This window comes from Onychostruthus taczanowskii, unplaced genomic scaffold (genome assembly GCF_017590055.1).
Source record: "Onychostruthus taczanowskii isolate IOZ18803 unplaced genomic scaffold, ASM1759005v1 scaffold27, whole genome shotgun sequence".
Taxonomy (NCBI): Eukaryota; Metazoa; Chordata; class Aves; order Passeriformes; family Passeridae; genus Onychostruthus; species Onychostruthus taczanowskii.
In genome coordinates, this window is record NW_024500017.1 from 9075079 (window position 1) to 9094564 (window position 19486).

Below are 19486 nucleotides of genomic sequence, written 5' to 3' on the forward strand. Positions count from 1 at the left end.
TCCCAGCTTGAGTAGTTCATAGGTTGTTTTTTGAGTGTTTCTAAAGGAAATAAACATCATCTTAGGAATCAGCAATACACAGATATTGCGAGTTTATGCTTCTTTCTGATAATAATAGCCTTTTGATACTTCGTGCTTTCCTGTCTGCTTTCCTCCATTACCAGCCTTTTATAGCAAAGAAAGAAGGAATGTGAGTAGCGACCTCAATAAGCTCCTCTCCCCATTTGCTGTGCAAGGAACCTGAATTACACTTTTCTAACAACTTTAGAAGATTGGACTAAATCAGTATCACACACAAACCCCCAACACACTCTGGAGACTTGTCACTGGCTTGGACGCATCACAGGACCTGCCAGCACCAAGCTGCTGCCCCTGCAGAGCCTGTCTGTGGCACTGTGGCTCTCTCTTGCTACTCTCCTGTGTCTGCCCCACTGTGTGGGGCTCAGATACACACCTGAGGCTCTTGAAGCACCCTTGGGTCAGAAATACATGTTATGGTCAAACTTTTCTTCTTTTCTGATTTAGCCATGGTGGTGTTAGTACTGGTTATTTAATCTGATTCTTTCTTCATGGATGTTTCCCTACAAATGCTGTGCTAATCCAGAAATTCAGTTTCTTTCTGTGCCTACTTGATCAGGGCTCTTACATAATTTGTCATCTTTATGCCTCTAAGTGTTGCCTTTTTTGGTCTGTCATCTATGCTGGACATGTTTTTCATTTTTTCCCAGCTTGGTCTTTCTGTAGACTGTTGACTTTGGAATTTACATTCAAGCAACCTATTCTGGACTTGAGCAAATACAGTACAACTAATTTTTAAAAGCCTAGTCATGCTAAAGCAAGCTTGTGCTGCTCTTGGAGATCATATTTGCCATATCCATCAAGCACCATGGCATGGCAGTGGTCTACAGCCAGCACAGATGGATGCTCGGATCACTGCTGTCGTGATCTTAGTCTGTGGGAGAGAATCAACAGAGCTGTTTCTAGGCTGTCTAGTATCCATGAATCACAAACAAAAGTGCTGCTCTCACTTTTTCTTGAAATCAAGTTAAATCCAGCTTCAAACATGTACTGTTATTATTTAAGTAATGATTTAGGGCTTTTTTACACAATCACCTTTGTTACAAGTGAGGGTGAGTTCTCATAATTCCTGGTGCGAGTAAATGCTGACTCACGGTTACAAGAGGTGTGTAATTAACAAATTAAATTCTGGAACCAAGGAAATATTTCTCATATGTTTTATGTTGAGGATCTTGCATGTAATTAATACCAAAAAGCTTAACTTAAGAAGCTTCATGGTCATACTGATCTTACAGCTGGAGGATGATGCCCAAGAGTGAAGCTGTGCCTGTCAGGTACTTGGCTGTGTTAAAGTGCATGGCGCAAGTGGGAGTGAAAACAAAAGGCAGAATGTAATTGACTCTGATCCTCAATTCACTTAGCCAGTGAATGCATCCATCCTGTTTTTCAGTTAGTAAAAAACCACATTATGAGTTGATATTCAGTCCTAATGTGCAGCACGCAGAGGTCTCACTCTCGTCTGTCCCTCAGCAGGCTCAGCTCTCTGGGAATACAAAAATGTACAATTCCACTAGGGAGCACAGAGCCTGGCTGCACCCTGGGGCAGGTGAGAGCCAGGGCTCTGCCCAGGGTCACACCAATATCCTCAATTTACTTGTTGGAATAACTGAGCCCCTGCCAGCCACTGTGGCTCACTGTGCTCCCTGGGGCGGGGATGAGAGCTGGTTGGGGAGAGCCAGGAGGGCAGTTCCAGCTGAAGGAGCCTCTTGCAGATTGCTCAGAAGCATCGTGTGCGTCACTCACCCAATTCTGTGCCCAGCCAGCGGCACTGAAGTGAACCCATCCCCACGATGGGTGCTATAAAAGGGCAGCAAAGGCTCTGTGGGGTGCACAGAGCTGCCTCAGGGACAGAAGGGGATGGGGCTCTCCCATTGCAGGATGGGCTCCATCCCATTTTGGACCCTCTGTTGCTTTATTAGCATAGCAACAGCCAATATATTTGGTAAGTACACTTGTCCTTTTCATCTGCCTGTGTCCAAGGGTGACTGATCTTTGTGCTGCTCTGTGTGTTGTCCTGATGGAATATATTATGATCTTGAATTTTGCACTCTGAAAATTTAGCAGGTTATTATGTTTTGTGCAAACTAAGGCTGGGCTCCTGGCTGAATACTAAACTATCAGGTTCTTTAAGTGGTCAGGCTTACCTGAGTTTGTACATCTGAATTTTAGGTGAGAAAAAAAGTTTTCTCAGGAGGGCTAGAGAAGGAACACAGGTAAGAAAAGGTGCTGCTGCAGGGTTGTAGAGTTCCTCAGTCACATCTACTTGTAGGTGCCATCATCTGATTTAGGCTTGAATAAAGATATTGGAGTCTGAGTGCTTCCCCCGGTTTTTTGGCCTGAGTTTGATAGCCCTGCACAACCAGTGATTTGGATCACTGAATTAATTAGTCATTTAACTCAGATGTCTCGGTAGACCCTCTCTAGCACTGTACAAAGGGATCTCCACACATACTAGAGCAGCTGATGTTTGAGGTGAAAAGGAGGAGCCTTGCCTATGTGACATTGTCTATAGATGAGATCACCTGAAGTTTTGCAATCTCATGAAAATTTTCACATGGTCTTAAGGGGACACAGTAAAAAGTCAAGAAACAAATGTGATTGAGAAGCATTGGGAGCACAGGAACAGTCTGCAGCTGTAGAAGCTGCACAAGTTCCATAAGTTGCAAATTATTTCAGGCTGAAAATCATTCAGAATACTTATGATGTATTTGCACTGCAGTGTGTGATCATGCTCAGACCAAATACTGGCTTAAGCAAACATTTGGACTAAATTGCTGTGGGTTTGTTTGCTGTATTTTTATAAACTAATCCATGGTATTAAGAGCATGACATTCATCAGATTTTAAAGGATGAGGAAAGTGTCAGATCAACTAATCTGCTTTATAAAAAGGAACTTATTGAATTTCATCACTTTACATTCTACATCTAAAACAGCAGCAAATACAGCTTTGAATGCATTAAAAATTTGCTAGGTGGCTTCAGTAGTTGATCATTTGCCCCACTGCGACTCCCCCTAATATGAATTAGTCTGATGCTACTGCTAGAAATTGATTATTTTTAAATCTTTTATGAGATTAAGAAGAAACACCTCTCCTTTTGGTGAAATAGTGAGTGACTTAGTTTCAGTAAAGGAGAATTACTCAGAAAATTTAATAGTGGTGTGTGTGGTTATGCAAAGGGCTCTTTTGTGGTCATAGGCCCAACTAAGTAAAGAACCCAAAGTACCAGAAAATTACAGCCAGGCCAGTAAAGAACAGAGCTGAGACTAACTAAACACGGGCCTGGGAAAGAGTTTCATGGTCATCTCCACCATGTGCTCATCCTGCAGCTGGCAGAGCAGTGGGTTTGTTCAGTACCTCCCTGTGCTGTCCCACATGAAATGCATACAGGGAGCAATGGAAAACAGCCAGGGAGGACCCCGAACCTGTTCCCCTACAGCACTGGTATTGTATTTGCAGGGTGCCTTAATGAAGGAAGGAATCATGAATCTGACTCCATGTTCTCAGAAGGCTAATTTATTATTTTATGACACTATATTATATTCAAGAATATTAAACTAAACTATACTAAAGAATACAGAAAGGATACTTACAGAAGGCTAAAAAGAATGATAATGAAAACTCGTCATTTCCTCCAGAGTCCCAACAAAGCTTGGTACTAATTGACCATTGAGTCAAAATAATTCACAGCAGAAACCAACAAAACAATCTGTTGGATAAACAATCTCCAACTACATTCCAAAGGAGCAAAACACAGGAGAAGCAAATGAGATAAAATTGCTTTCTGTTTTTCTCTGAGGCTTCTCAGCTTCCTAGGAGAAATCCCGGGCATAGGGATTTTTCTAGAGAATGTGAATGCCACATCCTGGCACTAACAGGGTTTTGGTAAGAATGGCTCTGTGGTGAGACCACCCTTAGGTGTTCATCTCCTTGCTGTTTTCAGAGTATCAGACCGACTCCCAGCCGTTGCGTCCGTGTGAGCTTCAGAGGGAAGAGGCTTTTTCAGCAGGAGAAGCCTACGTTCCTCAGTGCTCAGAGGATGGCCAGTTCAGGTAATTCATCCCTGCTGTTAATGTGCTGCTATATGATGTGACCCTTCATTGCTAATGAAAGTTTAACCTGTCTTGAAGAGCCACTGTATCAGTGAACTGGAGAATGAGGGGTGCAGGAGACTTGAAGGGACTTCACTGAGCCATGTTGTAGATCCAACCTCTCCCAAATGAATTCCCTGTTATGGGAAGTAATCTCTGACTTAAGAGGTCTATCTAAGGTTAACAGGCTAATCTTGGCAGCATTATTTGCGTGTCTAATACTTGGTGCAGTTTGCAGTGTGGTGCAGTTTGCTGTCTTCCTACACGTGCTCATGGGTGAATGTGTGTGCCAGCTGGCACAGCTCAGCCAAGTGACCAAGAACTTATCCACCCTGGTCAGTGGCACAGTCAGGTTTCCTTTTAAAGGCAGTGAAGGAACTAAAAAACACACAGGGAACAGTGATTTAGAGAGCAGCATGTTGCTTGAAGGTGCAAGAAGCTAACAAGTTAAAGCTAAGGCTGAGTACAGATTGTAATTTCTCTACTATGATCTTTATTTTGCCTCTGGTGGCAGCTGTGACCATTCTAGATTTGACTTTGAAACTGTCTCAAAATGTTTGGTGAATCTCAGATAATGAGAATTAGGGTTCTGTCCAATGTTCTTGCTTCCTCAATGACTTCAGTTCACGTATCTGCAATTCCTGAAGAGTTCAGAGAATTACTAGAATTCAGGGTTCCCACTGATCAGAGTCACCATAAATGCAGCTCTTGCCAGTTCAATTATTTGTGAATTTGAAGCATTTGATGTGGTTTGGTTTGCTTTATTGTTTTTTTGGTTTTGTTTGTTTGTTTTGTTTTGTTTTGTTTTGTCTGGTACTGACTGAGGACTCTGCACATGCAAAATGAAATGTTATTTGTGGTCTTCTTTAGGACAGTCCAGTGCAGTAGGGATGGTCTTTCCTGTTGGTGTGTAGACGAGAACGGTGTTGAGGTTCCTGGCAGCAAACAGAATGGATATCCTATATCTTGTAAGTAAAGAGTTTCAATTTTTGCTCAGGTCGAGTAAAGAACCATTTAAATCTGAATTTGAACTGCTGAAATCAAGAAAGGGCTAGCCCCAGACTTCAATGGATTTTAGTTTGTGGTATTTTGCTAGGTCTTTCTATTGGAATTTCTGGAATTTCTTCAAGGCTTATCATGGAAACCTGATACACCTGGATGTCTGTATTTATGAAGGTCCCAACAAGACAAATTATGAATGAAAGATTGATTTATTGTAATGGCTTTTGAGTTGAAGATCTTCAACCCCATCTGTGGTGGGCTTCTCTATACCCATTTTCATAACCTCGAGTCCATCCATGTCCTCATGCCACTTGAGTGGCAGACTTAGAACTTGTAATTCTGTGAAAAATCAGATGTTTCCTCAATAAAGGACTCAGTGTCTGACAAGAACCTTCCTCTAACAGTACCCTCTCTGATACTTCAGGCTTGTCCTTTTGCCAGCTGCAAAAGCAGAGGATCTTGGTAAGCCGATACATCAATGGCAGCAGCATCTCCTACATCCCTCAGTGCCTGGATTCGGGGGCTTTCGATCAGGTGCAGTGTGACATGGAGCTGGGGCAGTGCTGGTGTGTAGATCCAGAGGGAATGGAGATTTATGGCACCAGACAAAGAGGAAAGCCAGCACAGTGTAAGTGATATTCAACAAAATGATGGGGTTTGTGGGTTTGAAAGGCTTGGTGTGAATAGGGACCGATAAGATTATTGAGTCCAATTCCCTGCTCTTCACAAAAACAAAATGATGCACTGCAGTGTCCCTGCTCAATGTAATCCCCTTTTAAACAACAGGGTGACCATTCAGCTGTTTGGGGGAAATTAATACACAAATAAACATTGCCTCTTGTCATTAGGTCCAGGGAACTGTGAGATCCGAGACCGTCGCATCCTGCACGGGTTTGGAGAGAAGAGCCCACCACAGTGCTCAGCAGATGGAGAGTTTCTGCCTGTCCAGTGCAAGTTTGTCAACACAACAGACATGAGTGTTTTTGATCTTGTTCATAGTTACAACAGGTAAGAGCTCAGCCTTCTGAATCAAGAATGCAATCCTGCAATACCCCTTCAAGGCACTATCCGTCTGCTTTTTTGTGACTTTTGCTACGTGGAGCCCTTATTCTGTAACTGCACATGTTTCTGTTAAAGAATGGACCAAGTGAAAAAACCTTTTTCTTCTGAATTAAATCTGGTGGTTAAAAAAAAAAAATTATTAAAATATTCCATTCCTGCAGTCTAATTGGTGTGTCCTCACACAGCACTGGATACCACATTGTGATCCGTAGTTGGAAAAGTAGCCAGGGCTACTTTTGAGACAGACAGACAACAGCAAATGAGATAAATGCAGAAGGAATAGAGGAATTTGGATGTATAGATGAGGGAAGAATGACAATTCCATATGGGAGATGAGAGCAGATGGAAAAATGATAACACACAAAATGCCAGGGCTGCTCACATGGGTGAAACAGCAAATGATGAACAGCTGTGCTGGGGCACAGCTGGCTTCAGGTGGTTGCAGAGGGTTGGGGAATGCTTCAGAACACCGCATCAAATCCTTGTCTGTGGGGGCAGGAAGCAGTTGTCCTGTGAAGGAGCTGGGAATTAATACTGTGATGGAGGCACAGGGACGGGCAAGGGGAGCTGATGGGAGAGGAGTTTGTTTTGGTGCAGATGTTCACCAGAGAAACCCTTCAGTGTCTCGTGAAGTGCCACTGACTTGGCTCCTCAGTCAGCACCAGTTTCCCTGGTGGAGGGCAGAGCAGTAAACATAGCATCTCATTGTGACTTGGCTCTGTGGCAGCAAAGATGTTTTATTGTAAATGTCAGTTTTGCTGTGTGGAGGGTTGGTTTGTTTTTTTTTTTAATTTAAATTTAAGTAAAACTGAAAGACAGGTCTGAATGCACAGTGAAAATTTTTCAGAGCTTCAGGAGAGGTTATTTTGGTGAGAGCAAAATAATCTGGCTCTTTTTTTTGTTGGTGTTGAAATGCTAAAAAGCAAATACAGTGGAGAAATCAATGCTTTAAATTGACATTTTTTTTCCTCTCACTGGGAGATTTGTTTGCAAAGACCTGCAAGATTGGATTTATTTTCTGTCCATGTAATGTAATTAATCACAGCGGGATCATTTCAGTCCCAGCTGTCTACCTTCTAATTATGGCATTGGCTTAACCTATTGCCATCATATCTGAGTATTTCAGGTCATTAATATATTTATTTTCACACTACTCCTGCCTGAAATGTCATTATTCCTTCCCCAAATCAGGGCAGAATGTGGAGTTGAAGGGATGAGTTCTACAGCAAAGGACTGTAGCTGAACAGGGATTTAACCCATATTTTATATTCATATGGAACTAGTGGAGAAACTTTCTTTGGTTCCATAGACTGATTTTTAAAATGTAGATATATCATCGTACCTCTCTTTCGAAACAGTTTCCCTAGACCTTCATAAATATTCCAGAATAAGCCAGTATGTTAAACCACCTCCCCCAAACAAAGAAATGGGGAAATTCAGAAGTTTAGAGCTGAGACTTTCCCAAACAGAAGACTTCTGAAAAGAAAGGTGAGCCCAAATTTCCTGCCTCACCTGGAGGGCTTGGCTGCTTTTGCCTTTTCTGCATGGACTGTGTCCTGGTCCTGCCTGGATAGGGAGCCATTTGGAAATCCCTGTAGCAGATTGATGGGAATTATCGAAAAATCAAAAGCCAAGGAAGAATTTGTTTTTACTTTCTTGTATAGTAAGTAGTTAGTTGTCTTTGGTGGAAGCCAAGAGCAGAGACTTATATTTTTAAGGCAAACAACTTCACATTTATTTATTTTCCTGTATTTTTGAGTGTGAGCATTCTTGTTGAAACATATAGAAACACTAGAAATTTATCTATAACTTAAATGTAGTCACAGTTGGTTGGGACTGGCTCTGAAAAATGAGTAATTCTACCTTAATGCTACTCATCTTGATGCCTGTGGTTAAAGAGTCTAAGAAAATAAAAAATGTGGTGAGAATTGGGTTTTCCACATAAAGTGAGAAAAGTTTTTCCCTCTTGTTTGTGTGGGCTAATTTATATCTGTTTGTAATTTATTTAGCTTTACTCTCAACTTGGAACAAAAATAACCAGAATGACAAGATGTGTCTACACATCTGCCCCATATAAAATAGTGTGTGTGACTTTTTAATGTCACACACACTATTTTATATGGGGCAGAAAGGAGGATGCAGAGTTTTTCCATTGAATCCTCTTTCACTCAGATAGAGGTTGAGATGCTGAGGTGATGAGCTCCAAGGACATGAGCAGCGCAGAAAAAAGATCATATTCCTGACTGGGCAGTGCACAGTGCATGATAATCCAGGGCAGCTGAAAGGTCTTAAAATACCCCAAGCTGTTTATGCCCATGTGCACGTTGAACACTATAGGAATATGCTATTTATGTGTTTATATTTTAATGGTATTGTTTTCATGCTGGCAGAAGTCCCTCTGTACCCTGAAGTGTGACATTTTGATCTCTCTCAGCACATCAGTGTCAGCAGTGGAGCAGGATTTGACAATCCAAAGTGGAGGAAGTCAGTGGACTTTTAATTTGATGATGTGGAAAGGTGCCAGAGCAAAGCAGCCCTACACAGGGATGTACAAGTTCTGACAGGAGCACTGCTGGGAAACACTGGGACAACCCTGAGGTTACAGCTCCTTTCTCTGACAGAGGTGCTGTTGCTTTGTGCATTCCCAAGGCTGTGCTTTGGTGTCCTATGGAAGCAGAAACTTCTTCAGCTCTCCTGACAGGAGGTGGTGGAGCTCCCAGGAGTGACCTCTCCTATGAAGAGAGGCTGAGAGAGTCCAGCCTGGAGAAGAGTCTTGAGGGACTTTACAGCACCTTTCAAAATCTAAAGGGGGTTACAAGAGAGGTAGAGAAGGACTTTTAACAAATGCAGTAGTGTAAGAACAAAGGGGAATGGCTTTGGACTGAAAGAGGGTAGGTTTAGATTTAGCTATTTGGAATAAATTCTTTCCTGTGAGAGTGCTGAGGCACTGGCACAGGTTACCTACAGGAGATGTGGGTGCACCACCCTTAGGAGTGTTGGAAGCCAAGGCTGGATGGGACCCTGAGCAACTTGGTCTAGTGGAAGCATCCCCTGCCCATGGCAGGGGGGTTGGGGCTAGATAGTCTTCAAGGTTCCTTCCAACCCTTCTATGATTCAGGCAAAGTCTTGGAGGTGGCAAAGGCCCCTTGCTCTGCTCTGTTGAGCAGCAGCTCTGAGCCAGACAAGCATTTCTCTGCTGTTCTCAGGCTACACATTCTAGAGCATTCCTGAGGCTGCTGGAGTGTGGCACTGAATTGAGCCTGGTCACAGTTTCACAGGGATGCTATGAACTGCTTTTCCCCAGTTAATCAGTGCCTAACACACCAATATTCTTATTGCTGAGTGTCCATCCTTGGTAAAAATCTAATTTGTGTAACTCTCTGGAGATGTTGAGCACAAAATCCCACTTTCTTGTTGCTGGGTTTTTTTCCAAATAAGCCACATGCAGCTGGGAAACCACACCTTTACAGTATTTCAGGGTAAGGGGATGTGTCCATAAAATAATATGATTGTTTTAGAACATGGCACTTTGAAACTAGAAATTGAAACTTATCTTTTGCTGGGAGAAACCCTAGGACATCTATCAGTTAAGACCACATTTATTATGGTTTTTCCATAATTTTTTTTTGACGCTATTAAGTTTCTTTCTTAAATAATTGCTTTGCTGGAATCTGGCTGTTGTCACTCCTAGAATATTACACTGGAAACCATCTCTTTGATCTCCAGAAGCCAAAGTCAGTGTTGTTTCATGTTAAAATCCTATTCTCCTTCTTCTTAATCTGTTGAGCCATGCCTTGAAAAGGAAAGATATTAGTGAGGTTTTTATCAGCTCTTGTACTTAATTCAGTGCAGAAGTTGTACGTGGCACGTAAGGAAGAGGAAGCAACCTGGTTTTTTAGGCATTCTGCCATGTCATGCAGATTTGTGGAAGGAGCTAATGAATGACTGTTGTAATAACATTAAGCCAACACCCATCTATTTTACACTCTTTGACAGGCTTCCAAAGATGAGAACAGAATTGAAAGTGAGTTAGATGCTGGGTATACGCTTAGGAGGGCTCAGAAATCTGTTTGAAGAGAGATTATCCACTGTTTGTTTAGAAAAATGGCATTTAGGAGAGTTGCTATCCTGCTGAAACAACACTCTGGATCATGTCAGAGCCTGGCTGCCAAAAGGAGACCAATGCCTTTTGTACTGGCCTTGTGCTCTGCAGACATCCTTCTCCTACAAAATCAGGAAGGAAACAGCTGATTCTTTGTTGTGGTTGATGGGCCTCCCTGGGCTCTTCACACCATGCTACTTTTTATTCCAGGCTCCCAAAGGCTTTCCAAAAGTTCAGCTCGGTGAGGGAAGCGTTCCCAGAGATCTCTGGGTACTGTTACTGCGTGGACAGCCTGGGGAGGGAGTTAGCAGACACAGGTGAGTGCCTTCCAGCATCTCATCCTCTCATCTGGGGGGTGTTGGATTCCCAAGGGAATGGACAAATAACAACTCCCAGTCTTCAGATTCATTTGGAAGTTCACCTTCGCTCTTTCAAGGGGTAAGAGCAATGTGACCAGTGTGGTGCCCATGGGAAGGGCTGGAGCTCACTAATGCAATCCCACTCTTTCGAGCAGAGCTTCAGTCAGCAACGAGTGGAGTTGGTGCCTGGGAGCTAATCCTGTCCTCTTTGGGATGTGGAATGGGATTGCTGAATGTCCATTTTCTGCCCACACTAGGAAGCTGTGTCATATTTGATATGTCCTATTAGCAAATCCAGGGGAATATAAAGGGCCTGAAGAATGAACTCTTTTCTTCTTGCTTAGGTAGAATCTAGAATTGTTTGGGTTGGAAAAGACCTTTAAAGAACATCTAGTCCAACCTGTCTACAATGGGCAGGGACATCCTTTTCTCTCATAACTTCAGGATTTAGGCATGTTAATAGTTGATGGGATGCTTTAGAAGAAAGAATGTTCTTTTTTTCAGCAAGGAGAAATGATGAGGTTGAGAATTTCCAGACCTTCCTTACATACTGTGGTTTTAATTTTCAATTTTTTTTTTTAAAGGGGAAAAATACAAAGCACAATAGCTTGAAATTTAGATGATAGACGAGAACTTCAACATTTAATTCCCAGAAAAGAAAGACATTCTCAAAAAATCTGTGCACTTGGAGAAACTATTAAATGTCTTGGTTTTTTAGTATGCAACCAAAATGACTTGTAGTTGGTTTTGGTAACATCTGTTTCCAAAATTTAATAAATTTGTGTACTGCAGGCTGAGCCTAACAAAACCACAGCCTATAGCCAGGTATGGGATATTTCTCCTGCTTGTTTTGGTAGATGTCAAGGCATAAAGGTGGTGCCTGGGCACCCAGCACTGGGTGCAGGGTGTGGTGCCTTAGGGTTATGCAGTATAACTTCACATTTGACTTGTTTGAGAACTGGATTTATTTTTCCCAAGAATCTCCCAGCTTTGCTCTTCCAGGGTAAGGGTGACTTCTGTCTTCAAAGCAGGCCCTGTGCTAAAAGTCTGTCTTTCCCAGGCCTGGAGCTGCTGCTTGATGAAGTTTACGATACGGTTTTCTCGATGCCGGAGCCTGCCCGCACGTTCACGGAGAGCAGCATCCATCGGATCCTGCAGAGGCGATTCCTGGGGGTGCAGCTGGCCACCTCTGGCAGGTTCAGGTGTAAGTAGTGCCCAGGAGATGCCCTGTAAATCAGGTGGCAGTTCTGGAACTTTCATGTGACAGCTACTGTTGGGGAGAATTGTTCTAAGACTTTTTTGCTCTAAAAACATATAATATCACAGTTCCAATGCAAGAATCAAGGTCCCTGAATTGTAGATGGGTTTTATCCTCTGCACTGTACATTCTTTACAAGAAGATTGTCCCTGCCCTCTGATCAATGCTTTCCCACGTGCCTGCAGATCCCATTGCTTGAAATCCCATGAACTCTCCATATCTCTTGCCCTGAGATTATGGAGATTGATTTGTGGATTTATTAAATTAAAAGCTTGAGAAAATGCTCCCTAATTTATGTTGGAACACTCAGAAGCAGGAAGGATTTTACACTGACCACAACACACTCCATTCCCAGGAGGCCACACAAGAGTTTGTGGAGCCTTGGCCAGCAAGGCTGAACTTTTGGATCTGCCCTTGGGCCCATTCCTTCCCTGGTCAGGGCAGGCATGTGGGGAGAGAGTTTCTCCACCTACAGGCAATGAACTCTGCAGGACAAGAGGTCAGGTAACTCCTCCCTCCTAGACCAGAGCCCAAAGCTAACTGCCTTGGCTGGGGAGAGTTTGAATCTCCCGTGTGATACTTCATCCTCCCATCCAAAGTCCCAAACTCCTCTGGCATTGCTTTCTGACTCTTGCTAAATAGTTGCATCACCGGAAATATTAAGCAGATACTGGTGTCAGTCTTTTGGCCATATAGTCACACAGTTTTTCTGGCTTTGGGATAAAGCTGATCCTTCTGGGGAGATTTGAAAGCATCTTTCCTCTGCTTTGCACAGTGGTTCTGGCTGTAGCTGGGGCTGCAGCAGCTGTCAGCACAGATGAAGCTGTACCATCCACAAGATGGAGATGTGACCTTGTTCATTAGCCACCGAGGGGGGTGCTCTGGTGACTTAGGAAGCTCTCACACTGTCACCTGAATCCACTCAAATTGGGGAAGTTGTCAGAGTCCCCTGGGTGAACAGGTTGCTCTGACATGGTGCTCTCGCTGCCTCACTCAGGTAGCTGGGTATAGCTGGAAAGTTCTTGAAGGCGAGAAGTTTTTATGCTGTAGGATTGCAGGTTAATAGAAACAAGCAAAATTTCTGTTCAGAGGGTGAAGTCTTGTATTGGAAAGATCATACCCCAGAAAATTTACTTGCTGGATTTTTGCCCTCTCTGCCTTTAAGGCCAGTTTCACAGGAATAGGGTCTTCAGATCCCTGCAGAGGGAAATGGAGAAATTGGGAAAAATAGAGAAATTCTCAGCCCAAATTTCCACAGTCAGGTGCAGAACTGTTTGCAGAGGTAATGCCTCATTCTCTTCAGAAACACTGATGTTTGCCTTCAAATCAGTTCCCTAAGCTGTACATCTGTCTTTGTTGACCAACTTTGCTTTTGCACTAAGGGCTAGAGCTCCCCTAGCCTCCAGCATGTTTCCCTGGGAGAAATATTCCTGCTCTACCTACTTGCAACTATGGCCAAAAAATGTGTTGAGGCATTATCTTCTGTTTAGTTTTCAGAAATTAATAGCTACAGTAGAAAACTGTGGGGCAAATTCTTCATGGGAAAAGAGGATGGGGAATTCGCATTTTGAGCTAGTACTTGATGCATCACTGGAAGCGATCAGGAAGTTAAATTCTTTTTCCTATTTTGTTTTTTCTCCCAAATAGGCAAACAATGGGATCAAACAGAGGTGGCTCTGTGTAGCAGTGTGGGGTTTTTTTAGTTTTATCAGTATGCTTACTGTTTGATTTGTAATTTTGTAATTTCGTTATGCTGTCCTTTTTCTACCTTTAAAGTGGCACAGCTTTCCCATTTTGTATCTTATATTTCTAAAACTAAACTTGCTCCCTCATTGTTATTTAGTTTAGTTAAGCGTTGGTTTTTCTATTTGTTACCTAGCTACTCCATGACAAGTTTTAAACCCCCTTCCCTTTCCAGGTGTTAGCCCCTTTTGTCCTTACCCTTTCCCCAGAACCTTCCTTACTCCTCCTTCCATTAAATGTCAATCTCTCCGCGAACCTGCTTTCCCCCTAGAAACTTCCCTGTCAGTTTTGTATTTTTCCAAACCCCATTAGTTTATTGAAACTGTTCTCCTCCCTTGAAATTCTTTATTGGTTTACACATTGTATTCCCCACCTTGTTTTTCACCCCTAGTTTTCCTGATTAGTTAAAGATTATATCCTCCCCTGAGACCACTCCCCATGCTATTGTCTGCCCTCAGTTGGGGGTCCTGGGATGCTGGGGAGGGGGAGTTTTACTGTCGAATAAAGTTACCCCACTTCCACCCCAGGGCCCGTGGTGCTGCCCTTTTGTTTCCGCGCCGCGCCTCCACTGGTAACTGGAATTCAGCGGAGCCCAAAGGGGGGTCTGTCGCACCCCCTGTCACCAACCAGCCGGGACATGCGACAGCTGTGAAACTTTGGACTTTCCCTGCTTGACGCTTCTGTTTTCCCTGCAGGCCCCTCGAGGTGCGAGGCCGAGCGCTCGGCAGCGCTGCGCTTCCAGCAGCCCTTGGTGCCGGCCTGCGCAGCCGGCGGGGCCTACGCGGCCCGGCAGTGCCACCCGCGGGGACAGTGCTGGTGTGTGGACCCCCGTGGCCGAGAGGTGCCGGGCACAAGGAGGCGAGGGCAGCCCCCGGCCTGTGGTACGTGTGAGGTTTGCCAAAGGAAACATCTCTCAGTGTCTTTAGAAGGGAACAGAGCAGACCAGATCCTTTCTCGGCTCTCACAGGTTCTGGTGTTCAAAGATCCTGAAACCTCCCCGCGGTTAAGAGTCACGTTCTTATAAATTATTAAATATCATATTGCTTTTATATTATGTTGTGATCTTTCTTTAGCCTTTTGGTTTTGCATGCAGCAAGGCTTTTCTTTGCAGCTCTGGTATCTGGCTATTGACTCCAGGAACTGGTGTGTTAAGTGAGAATATCTGGTGTAATATAGGGAAGCAAGTGATTGTGATTTTGTGTTTTACCTCCTTCCTTTGGTAAAATACTGTGGAATCTCATCTCCCATTCTGACTGGTTTTTTTCCAACTCTGTCACTGTATGTTTTGCCATGAAGACTTCCAAATCCTGTAAAAAAACACCCAACAAACAATTCAGAAAAGGTGTATAGGTTAGGGCTTTGAGAGATTCCACAGAGAATACACCGTCAAATCAGTGCCCCAAATGGAAATGACAGCAGAAATGTTCAGGGGCCGGAGGGGAGGAGGAAAGTTAAAAACCTTTGCTCTGAAGTGCATTACCTAAATACTCAGGATTGTGCTGGAGGGCTGGGGCACAGGGTCTGAATGTGGGGGCTGCCCTGGGGGAAGGCAGTTGCTGTGTCTGTGAGACACACACAGCTTCCCATGCAGCTGAAAAAGGAGGAATCTGCCCTAGGTGTCACAGCTCCAAGTGCTCAGAGCGCTCTGGGCACACACAGGCTTGCTGTGAAATGAAAACTTCAGCGTGCCTTCAAGGCTGATCACCAAGGATATTACAAGGGAACCTCTGAGGGGCCTTGCCATATGTCGGAGCTGGTTGTTTTCTCTTTGAGTATGCTTTGCTGAGCCCTCCTGATGATTTTCTTTTTTGGGAGGTGGTGAAGAAAGGGGGGGCAATGACTTCAGGCTGCTTGCAGCTTTTATTGGCAGACTCAGGAAATTTAAGCAGGGAAAAATTTCTGCAGAGGTTTCACAGATTAACTCCTGAGAAGGTATGAGGTTATGGCTGGAGTCTTCAGACAGCTACATGCCCTGTGTGTGTCTCCAGTTCTCTGTTTTATTTTCTGTTCAAAACCCATGTAGGTGTGGTACTTAGGGACATAGTTTATTGGTGGTCCTGGCAGTGCTGGGTTAATGATTAGACTCAATAACCTTGCAGGTCTTTTCCAAACTTAATGATTCTGTGATTGTTTAATGTCTTTGGCTCTCACACTGAGCAGTGTTAACACTGGAGGAGTCAGAGCACCAGGCAGTCCTGATAAGGATGTACTTATTTTCAGACTTTTTGCAGCAGATTCACGCCAGCAGTGCCTTTGGTGTTTATTCTTTCTTCCTCTGTTTTGATTTGATTCAACAGTGGGTAGGAGGGGAGAGTGTTTATGACCCGTGATCCTACATTTGTTTCATATTACTGTTCTTGTGGAATTGTGGCTTACACTAACTTATTGGCCCTCTAAGGAATGTTCTTCATCCCTCCAACCACCAAGAGCCAACACTGAAAACAGAAGGGGCCCATCCTACAGAAAGTTCTTTTACAAAGGAACTTCTGGGAAGGGGCCCTGAGCTCCTGTCAGGAACTGCAGAGCATGACAAGGGTGCAAAAGCAGGAGTGAGAAAGATGTCAATAACAGAACATCAGATTACTTGCTTAGATTTTTAGCAGCTTTTTAGGTTTCCAGCTTTTATCCTTATTGTTAACAGGATTTGTGACTGCTTTATCATATTGCTTGGTTGTGGAATAAATGGAGATGGAGTGGGGAGCCCGAGGGAGCTGGTGCTGGAGCAGACTAAAGCTGCTTATCCATCTTGTCCCCTGCAGGGACAGCAGTAGTGCTGAGTAAGAAAGACTGAGAAACATGGAAAATGCACATAACTTCCAAATATCCTCCCGCAGGTGGGAGATGCCCCAGATTGGAGGCTGAGTCCAGATTATTGTGTTCAGCCCTCCCCTATGGAGTTATCTTCTAGGGATTTGCCTAATTGCCCTCTAACCTTTTATCCTTCCTAGCACTCTCTGGCAATAAATTTCATTATCATAATTATGTGCTGTACATCTGGTCTTCTCTGTACTGTGAGAAATACTGAATAATAATTGTCTATTGTGAATGATGTGGAGAATCCTGTTTTCTAAAAGACCTTTTTCATATTTTTTTTGTCCAGGCTGAATGTTCTCTCGTACTGGAAAAGCTGTTCTGTCCTCAAAATATTTTTGTCTCCCCTTCTCTGTAGTTCTGCTATTTTTGCCTCCCTTTTCTATAATTCTGCTTTCCAAGGACAGGTAACTGTGTGGCATGTGAGTTAAGCTGCTGTGTGCATTCCAGAGATGCAGTCAGTGCCATAACCATGCTGTCTGTCTGATTCTTGGTGTCTTTATATTTACCAAGTCTTTCCTTATTTGCTGTCTTTTGAGCTCTAAGCTTTGTCCTTCTTCACTGATGTGTTGCATCCTAACCTGTAGCTGTTGCTCCCTGTGTATCAGTACACAGATGGGGCTGGATGCAGCTACACCTGAGACACAGCTCAGCCCAGGATGCCCAGGGCCACTGTTGGTACCCTCAATGTGCTGACATTTGACTATTTTTTTTTTTAAATTCTGTAATTTTTTTTCCCCTTAGAGCTCATTCATTAATGCCATCTGGTCCTTACCACTATATTACTGCTAATTTTAACAATTAATTTTCAAACCTCTTGCAATAAACCCCTCACTATGAAACTGAAGATCTAGTTAAGAAACTTCCATAAATTTCTCATTGGTCAATATTGTTTAAAATAACTTTGTGTTCTTCCACAATCTATTTCTCCTTCTTAGGTTCCCACATTTCACCTGGATCATTGGGGGTTTTTATTAGCAGCAGGCATCCTACTAGAGTGCTAAAATATTTGGAAAAGATATTTTTCATTCTTTCAGAACAAGGATGAGAATTTACATTGGGAAGCAACAGACACAGAGCAGAGAACTTGGCAGTGGGGAAGGACTTCTTCCTTTCATTTGGGGTCTTGACTGGAGAATTTTATTTGTAGACCATAGACACTAACATTTCAAATTCCTTAAAAATGTGTGTGATGCATAGCTGAGAAGCAGTTGAGAATCTATACTTTAATTTTTCTTTTTTGTGCTCCAGCTGCTTGAAAGTGAGCAACGGAATTACAGGTTCTGGAGGTTCCAAAATGTACTTTTTTCTTTTTAAAATCTTTCTCTAGGTGAGGAGCAATCGTGCATCTCTGAGCGGCGACGGGCCTTGTCGAGGCTCCTCTATGGCCCTGCTGGGTACTTCAGTCAGTCCAGTTTGTTTTCCACTCCAGATAAGCAGTCAGACAAAACTGATGGCTTTTCAAGGCCCTGCCCTCCTTCTTTCAAGGAGCTGTTTCTGGACTCTGGATTGTCATCCCCACTTGCACAAAGCCCGTTTGCCAGCCAGACTCCTGAGCTAGAAGCCACCCTTAGTGAAGCCATCACAGGGATGTTCCCATCGAGGGAGCTGGCTCGAGTGGCACTGCAATTTACTGCCAATCCAAAGCGCTTCCAAGAAAACCTCTTTGGAGGAAGGTTCTTGAAGAATTTGATCCAGTTTAACTTCACAGGGGTGCTTGGCACTAGTGGGAAGTACAGCATTGGCCAGTTTTTCCCACAGGCAAATCTGTCAGAGATGGGTAATGGCCAAGGCCCTCTGGAATCAGCTGAGGCATTTTCACTGGAGGTATCAAAGGGGAGCTCCATTTTGAGTAAACCTCTTGTGAGCAGCTTTGGCCGCACAGTAACTCTGCTGGACAATCAGAATCGGATGAAATTCCTTTCTTCTCTCCTGGAACTACCACAGTTCTTTACTTTTCTTCAGCAAGTAATTTCTGTCCCCGAAAGCATTGCTGAAGATTTAGGTGAAGTGGTGAAACTAGCACTGGGATCCAGAGGCTGTGGTGAGGAGCCAAGGGACCTGTTTGTTCCAGCATGCACCAAGGAGGGGAGGTATGAGGAGGTTCAGTGCTACGCAGGAGAGTGCTGGTGTTTGGACACTTTGGGTAAGGAGGTTCCAGGCTCAAGACGTCAAGGCAAACGCCCAAGGTGTCCCACTGAGTGTGAGAAGCAAAGGAGAAACCTGAAGAACCTGAAGCAAAGCCTGCCTGCGGGATCAGATCTCTTTATTCCCTCTTGTACTGAGGATGGAGACTTTCTGCCACTCCAGTGTTATGGAACAAATTGCTTCTGTGTCGATTTGAATGGCAAGACTATTCCAGGAGTCAGGGGGAAAGCTGGAAAGCCGATGCAATGTAAGTCTTAAGGACTGGGAATTTAAAGATGCTTTATTTTTTATTGGAATTCCATGGTTCTTTCTTCATGTTTGATTACATCTGGAAATAAATGGATGATGTATGCCAATGTCTCCTAACAGGAAAGCAAGCCAGCTTTATAGTGTGTGTCATCCTTGATATCCCCAGTTGTAAAGGTGGTCAGGGTGTAGGGTGGGCACACTCAAAGCAGAGGAGCCTGAGGTTTTGCCTGGTTACTGAATTTGCAATTGGCATATCTCTACCTCAGTGTGCAGCTGGAGTGTGTGCTCCTGATGCCCAGGAGACCTGGAGCATCCATGGAACTGAATGTGACTCCTGCCCAGTGCAAAAGCCCTTTCACTTCCAGACCAAGTCACCTGGGCATGGTCACTGGCTCATCTTTTAATAAGAATTTAAGATTTTCAGTGCCTTAAACTATGAACTTGATTTAGCCTTTTTAGTTCAAGAATATATCCTCAAATTGATAAGATATCACAGGACTCCAGACATAAGAGGGGGATTTAATGGCTGGTATGTTTCTCATAAGTCACAAAGTCAGGCCAAAAAGGTGAGCTGCAAATGACTT

The 19486-nt window shown here is 43.6% G+C and overlaps 1 protein-coding gene across 1 annotated transcript in view; it reads left to right on the forward strand.

Moving 5' to 3' along the window:
• The first annotated feature begins 1956 nt into the window (after positions 1-1956).
• The window catches only part of TG (thyroglobulin), a 148477-nt gene continuing 130947 nt past the window's right edge, over positions 1957-19486 (forward strand). The window contains exons 1-9 of the mRNA XM_041407559.1: positions 1957-2020; positions 4021-4129; positions 5039-5136; positions 5595-5798; positions 6019-6178; positions 10545-10651; positions 11754-11897; positions 14390-14575; positions 17836-18900. Of these exons, the coding sequence (XP_041263493.1) occupies positions 1957-2020; positions 4021-4129; positions 5039-5136; positions 5595-5798; positions 6019-6178; positions 10545-10651; positions 11754-11897; positions 14390-14575; positions 17836-18900 (2137 nt within the window). The remainder of the gene's footprint in view (positions 2021-4020; positions 4130-5038; positions 5137-5594; positions 5799-6018; positions 6179-10544; positions 10652-11753; positions 11898-14389; positions 14576-17835; positions 18901-19486) is intronic.